General features: G+C 42.8%; 1 protein-coding gene and 1 long non-coding RNA gene across 7 annotated transcripts in view; one reads left to right on the top strand and one right to left on the bottom strand.

Annotated features, from left to right (window-relative positions):
- Positions 1-481: 481 nt before the first annotated feature.
- Positions 482-4,219, bottom strand: glula (glutamate-ammonia ligase (glutamine synthase) a). 2 transcript variants are annotated; one of them, XM_046052131.1, is made up of 7 exons: positions 4,067-4,219; positions 3,187-3,375; positions 2,939-3,100; positions 2,100-2,246; positions 1,882-2,009; positions 1,575-1,774; positions 482-1,474 (listed from the first exon to the last, which is right to left on the bottom strand). In XM_046052131.1, the coding sequence occupies exons 2-7, from the start codon at positions 3,350-3,352 to the stop codon at positions 1,162-1,164; spliced, it is 1,116 nt and encodes a 371-aa protein (XP_045908087.1). In that variant the 5' UTR covers positions 3,353-3,375; positions 4,067-4,219; the 3' UTR covers positions 482-1,161. The 2 variants fall into 2 exon arrangements, with proteins under 2 accessions (XP_045908087.1, XP_045908088.1); XM_046052132.1 differs by lacking the exon at positions 4,067-4,219 and adding an exon at positions 3,490-3,641.
- LOC123972596 overlaps positions 3,779-6,247 on the top strand; it is a 25,570-nt gene continuing 23,101 nt past the window's right edge. For 2 of the 5 annotated variants that reach the window (XR_006825438.1, XR_006825435.1), the window contains exons 1-3: positions 3,779-3,921; positions 5,729-5,813; positions 5,902-6,201. This is a non-coding gene — a long non-coding RNA (uncharacterized LOC123972596). Of the gene's footprint in view, positions 3,922-4,641; positions 4,810-5,728; positions 5,814-5,901; positions 6,202-6,247 lie in introns of those variants that run through there. The other 3 variants (XR_006825437.1, XR_006825439.1, XR_006825436.1) reach the window with 3 other exon arrangements.

Raw genomic sequence — 6,247 nt, 5'->3', positions numbered from 1 at the left:
AATCGTTTGAGTTAGATAAACTCAATACCACTCAGCTGCCTAGTAAATATGAAGCTGCAGCCAGCAGCTGTTAGCTTAGCATAGTCACTGGAAATGAGGATGCCTGGCTCTGTCTGAAGTGAACAGTTTGTCTATCAAAGTGTTAATTCAGTAGTTTTTGTAGGTGCTGCTTGGCAGGTTTTGTTACTGTTGGATAAAGCCAGGCAAGCAGTTTCCCTGTTTAGGCTAATGTAGCCTTATAATTACTGTAAAGGCTGGTAGAGATGGCGTAATGGATAAGACACATGGCTTTGGTGTGAGACCCGGGTTCAACTCCCTACTGTGACACAGCCACCGCCTAGTTGTGCCAGAGGTGACCTCTGATATTAAGCAATTGTAACTAAAATGAATAAATGCAATGTAAATGTTCTCCAACTTGGGAATAAGCATATGGACTAAAATGTCAAACTATTCCTGTAAAGTCAAGAGTCATACAGCCATGCAGTGATAAAAATAAACATTTTAAATGCATCAATAAAAACACCAGGTTCGGTAAACATGACGTTTTACCAACTTGCGTGCATTACAATATTGCAGTTAAAAGGATAAAACTCCTTGAGGAAATCTACAAATGGCATTATGGACAGATCAACCACATTTGAACAACATACGTCTGGGTACAGACATCTACAAAGTGTACCATACAGGTTGACCCAGTTTCTCAAAATCTGAAGACATTGAACACTGCCATTTAAAAAATAGACACTTCATAAAAAACAAATCAATGAATTAGTAATGTTGACGACTGGATAGTTGAAAAAGCAAGTCAACATATATCAACAGTACATGAACTAGTCAGATTTATTAAGTTACACATGCTGCCCAGCTTCAGCAGCTCTACTCTTCTGTGCGCTTTAGTTCATTTTAGTCACCAACAGATGACATGGGCTATAAAACAGTGTTACAAAAGCCGATCCCTTCTAAACACAAGGGGAAAGACATACCCTGTCATTGTTGCCGTTACAAACTACCAAAGGATATTAACTTGTCATGTTTTAAGTTGACCAGCCAACTTTAAACCATTAAAATGCAGGTTTAATCATCTCAGTGGGATAGAAATACAGTACTAGTTTAAAGATGATAATTCAGGAGGGCAGTGGGAGTCAAGTCTGAGTTGTGGATTTAGTAATCCGCAGGTTCATCTCCCTCCTCGTTCAGCAAACAGGTGCGGATCAGGGCCTCGGTCACGCCATACGGGTCGCAGTTGGCAGATGGGCGGCGGTCTTCAAAGTAGCCCTTCTTCTCCTGGCCGACGGCGCGAGGAATGCGGATGCTGGCACCACGATTGGCCACACCAGCCGAGAATTCATGGATGTTTGAGGTTTCATGGTGGCCAGTGAGACGGCGGGCATTGTCGAGCCCCCCTTTGGGATCATAGGCACGGATGTGATAGCTGTGCCTCTTCCCAAGCTTCTCAATGGAATCTTCAATAGCTCTGAAGGCAGAAGTGACAAGATTCCCCGTCAGATTTAAAATGCTAAACACTTCATTAGAACAGAGCTGTCAAGTCAACCCCATGATGCTTTGGTACTCACTTTAAGCCACCATCTTCCCGCATCTCTTTTGTGCTAAAGTTTGTATGGCAGCCAGCACCGTTCCAGTTACCAGGGATTGGCTTTGGGTCAAATGAGGCTACAACGCCAAAATCTTCACAGACACGGTGCAGGAGGAAGCGTGCCACCCACAGATGATCCCCCATGTTGATCCCTTCACAAGGACCAACCTGGAACTCCCACTGAACACACATGCCAGTTCACCATTATAAGTTACATTTTGTAACTGGCTGTTTAACACATGTCCAAACATGATTATTATAATTTTTTTTAAATCAATCATCTTTACCTGAGCTGGCATCACTTCTGCATTTGTGCCACAAATCTGGACTCCAGCATACAGACAAGCTCTGTAATGGGCCTCCACTATATCTCTGCCATAGGCTTTGTCAGCCCCCACGCCACAGTAGTATGGACCTATAAATATAGTAATAGTTAAACAAGCCATCCAGACTTTGATTCATGCAGGAAACATATTTACATAAACACTTTGAACTAGCTGCTTACCTTGTGGTCCAGGAAATCCATTAGATGGCCACCCAAAAGGGTGTCCGTCAGTGCCCAGAATGGTATACTCCTGCTCCATGCCAAACCAGGGATGCTGGTCCTCCACCATCTCCATCACTTTCTTGCATGTGATGCGAAGGTTGGTTTCTGCACAACACACAAGTCAGTTTAGAAGACCAGTACAGTCATGTCCAGTTACCTCAGCCAGTTTTGCAAGTCACCTTTAGTATGATTTAAATAGCTATGCAATTTTTTTTTAAAAAATGTCCTAATTTCACAACTACTTTGGTTTCCATCATGGAAGTTATAAACAATAAAATTGCCAAGTGTTGAGAACTCCGCTCAAGATGTAAAGTGGACGAGCAAAACTGTAGAATTCAGTTAGTTTTAAATTTCCATTTCTTCTGCCCATAACCTTGCTAGATGAAAGGCTGATATAGAAATCACTTCTACATGTACAAGCCTCAACTTCGAAACACCTGCATTAGTGCGCATGCACGTGACAATGGAGTGCATGCATGTGCAAGCATGCATCTGTGTGTCAGAGCATGTCTATGTGCACGCCATATTTTTACATGGTGTTTGAAAGGAACCACAGAGCGTGACCCATTTCAGTATAGATGCTCGTTTCAGCAAACATAAGGAATCATAGAAACTAAATATACCTCCATTTCTATGGGCATAACGGATTTCTGGAGCCAAGTCATATTTCTAGATGTCCCCATGTCCAGCCCAAGTCTGCTTCATGTTTAGTATTACAGTTACAGCATCTTTCAAATTACTATGTTTCATCTTCATATTGTTATTTTGTAGACAGAGTTTCTAAGATTCTTTGTTACCTGCTGGTTTGCCATTGTACTTCAACACTTCACACAGGACCAGCTTGTTGGGGTCTTTACGGAATGGATCTCGGAACATGGCAGCAGGAATCAGATACATGTCGCTGTTGGATCCCTCAGCCTGGTAGGTGCTTGAGCCATCAAAGTTCCACTCAGGCAGATCTACAGGAGGAGGAAATATGATATAACACTGTAGAGTTTATGGTGCCATTAGAAAAACAGTCGGGAAGATTCAGGAGGTCACTTACCTTCGATGCTCTTGGGTTCAAAATCCAGCGTCCTGGTTTTGCACCGGAGCCCCTCTCCGGTCCCATCAATCCAAATATACATGGCTTGGACTTTATCCCCCTGAGGGAGCTCCATGTACTGCTGCTTGACAGCTTTACTCAATGTGGCGCTGGCGGACGTGGCCATCTTTATTTCCTACTATAACACACCTGAGGAGAAGGAGAAGAGATGCAGCTATGAGACCACGGCGCGCTCTGGATCACATGTTGCGTAAAGCGGGGTTAAGGGCGAAAAACACCCCACCCCCCCACAAAAACCAGCACCATTGTCTCTTCTTCCAGAAAGGAGAAAAGGGCGGAAAAACGCGTTGAGAATGTAAAAGAAAGCACATTTCCAGTCTTTTCCCCTCCCCCCTCCACGTTGAAAACAAATGGAAAAGCCACTTGCCACCGCATGAGGATTAAGTTATTAAGATTCAATTTAACGACATAGACCGCCAGCTCACATAATGGCTCGTGGAAAACTAATATACCTAAAAAAAAAAAAAACGGAACAAACACCGTGGGCTACATCATGTTGTTGTAGTCATGGTTACAACACTGCCAGCGCGAGGCAATATTACATCATACGTTTCCTCGCTGTGGTCCATCGCCTACAACTAAAAGCCGTATTTAAAAACTACTAAAGACTCGCATAGTTAAACAACTAAGCCAGATTAAAACACGAGCCGAAGAGAGAATGAAGCCCTTAAGCAGGTAAGTACGAAGTCATTGTCTAAAGTCTGGAACAATGAAAAATCTGGTACAGTGAGTAGTAGCCTCGATGCTGAGCTCACTGCTCTTCCGTGATGAAGTTAAACACGGAACAAAAAACAGGTGAAGAAAAACACAACAAATTTACCTGGAGAAACGGGGAAATTGAAATAAAAACTAAAGGACTGGCAGGTCCAGTGTCTTGTCGTTTGATGTATCGCTTGTACCTCTCTCATTCTCCGGTGCGGAACCTCCGGATCTGAGCACATTTATAAGAGCAGGAACTGGGATGTCGCGTCTTTGATTGGTCGGAGAGACTACAGCCTGTTTACTCCAAGGTGACTGAAAGCACATCATTGGACAGGCTGCAGACGAGGCTGCAACGCCCTCTAGCCTGAGCTCTGCTGAGTGTTACTATGCGTGACCCTACAGTTGTGTGCGTGTGTGTGCGTGTGTGTGCGTGTGTGTGTGTGTGTGTGTGCGCGTGTGTGTGTGGTTGTGATGGTTCTGATTAGGGTAAGGGGCTAGGGAATGCATTATCAATAAGATGTCCCCACGAGGAAAGGGAAACAGGTGTGGGTGTGTGCATCCTCAACCACACAGGTCATGAGGAATTACAATTAAAGCACACAAAAAAGAAGTAAACGTGTGAAAGAGGTTGTGATGGTGGGTGGCCACTTTTTCAAAACGTACATTGTTGGATCTCAACAAAATGTAGCCTACAACATTCTCAGCACAAAAACACCAGGTCACCAGTCCAAGACGCCACCATGCGGCAGACGTCAGCTATAACGTTAATGTTGGAGAGTAGGCCTACTGGTTTCAATGGGAGGCATTATGTAATCCCACAACGAGACATCATTTGGAGTTGGTTTTGCCCTGGATGCACACGTGAGCAAATTATGTTTAAAGTACATCCATAATAATGGTTTAAACAATCATTACAATGCAGAGATGCTTTACACCTGCTTGACTTCGACTGTGATTGATTAAAGGGTTAGCTTGTAGCATTGAAGATATTTTGGTTTATTAAAAGCATAATCACCACACTTTATTGGTCTAATGTAGATATAATTGCCCATGTGTGTAACGTTAACATTATCTAATGTTAGGCCTCCACTGCCCTACAAAGACTGAGAACAGTAAGTTTACTAAAGAAAGACAGGTTTTACATTTTAAAGCTGCTTAGCCAAATCATGTACAAATCGTTAAGTTAAAGGCTTTAGCCTCTAGTTTATGTTGTAGGAAACTTTCTGCAGCAACTTTCAAACCCTGAGGGAGTCAGGGGCTAACATGGTTGGTACTGCTAGCTACTCTGCTAGCTAGGCCAGTAATCTTTTAGCAGGACTTCCAGTCGGTAAATAAGCTGCTGTTACTACTTTTTGTCATGATTGGATTTGAATACTTTCTCATTCATATGGGAAACTAATTTGAATCCCTGTAAATGTGGCTTTAGCAATGGCTAGCTGTGGCTTCTCACCAGCTAGCTTATCTTTAATGGCGTAGTTTTTAGCTTTGTTTTGTAGCTTTACAAACTTGGACATGATATGTTGATAGCATAATATTTTAAGTGGTAAAATACAATTTTAACTGAATATATACTTACTGCTATTATAGATGGGTGCCAAATTACAGGACAATCAAATTGTTCAAATGAGAAACATCACGTCTCCATAACCGTTTCACTTCTCCATGGAAAAGTTCCCCTAGTCCATGAACTCTGCTAAAGGAACACCGTTTCCCCCAAAGATATTTCCTCATTTGGTGGTGGAAAGTGCTATCTAACTCATTAGTCCAAAATCTCCCATAGGTGTTCAGCTGGATTGACATCTGAGTGTGAAGGCCATTGCATATGGTAGCCTACACAATATAACATAATAGAGACGTTTTATCAGGTAAAAGTGATCACTCAGAATAACTTCATATTTGCAGTGAGCCTTCCCTCTAAGTGGAAAAGTGGTTTTGATGAATACTTCTCCCCAGGATTGTCCACGGATGAGACTGGCTGGGGTTCTTATGTCGGCCTTCTTCAGGCCCCGGGCTAAAATACCATGCCGCACCATCTGGGACTGTTGCAGGGATTGGACACTTCTTTGAACCTGCTTTCAAAGACAGCGGTCCCCACCACCGCGTATCTCAGGTCGTTGTTGTGAATCTGTATAGGCAGAAACAAACTATAAATGCAAACATTTATCTTCTGCAGCCTGCAGCCCTCTGTCAATGTTGAGCCCTGGATTCAAACTAGCGAGCAGGAAATGTGCAAAGCGAATTCAGTAACAAAATGTTAGTATTTATAGACTCTTCTATGTTTGAAAAATCTTCCACATAA

The sequence above is a fragment of the Micropterus dolomieu genome, linkage group LG06 (assembly GCF_021292245.1).
Source record: "Micropterus dolomieu isolate WLL.071019.BEF.003 ecotype Adirondacks linkage group LG06, ASM2129224v1, whole genome shotgun sequence".
In the NCBI taxonomy this organism is placed as follows: Eukaryota; Metazoa; Chordata; class Actinopteri; order Centrarchiformes; family Centrarchidae; genus Micropterus; species Micropterus dolomieu.
Note: the sequence above shows the minus strand (reverse complement) of the source record. Positions and strands in the feature narration are given on the sequence as shown.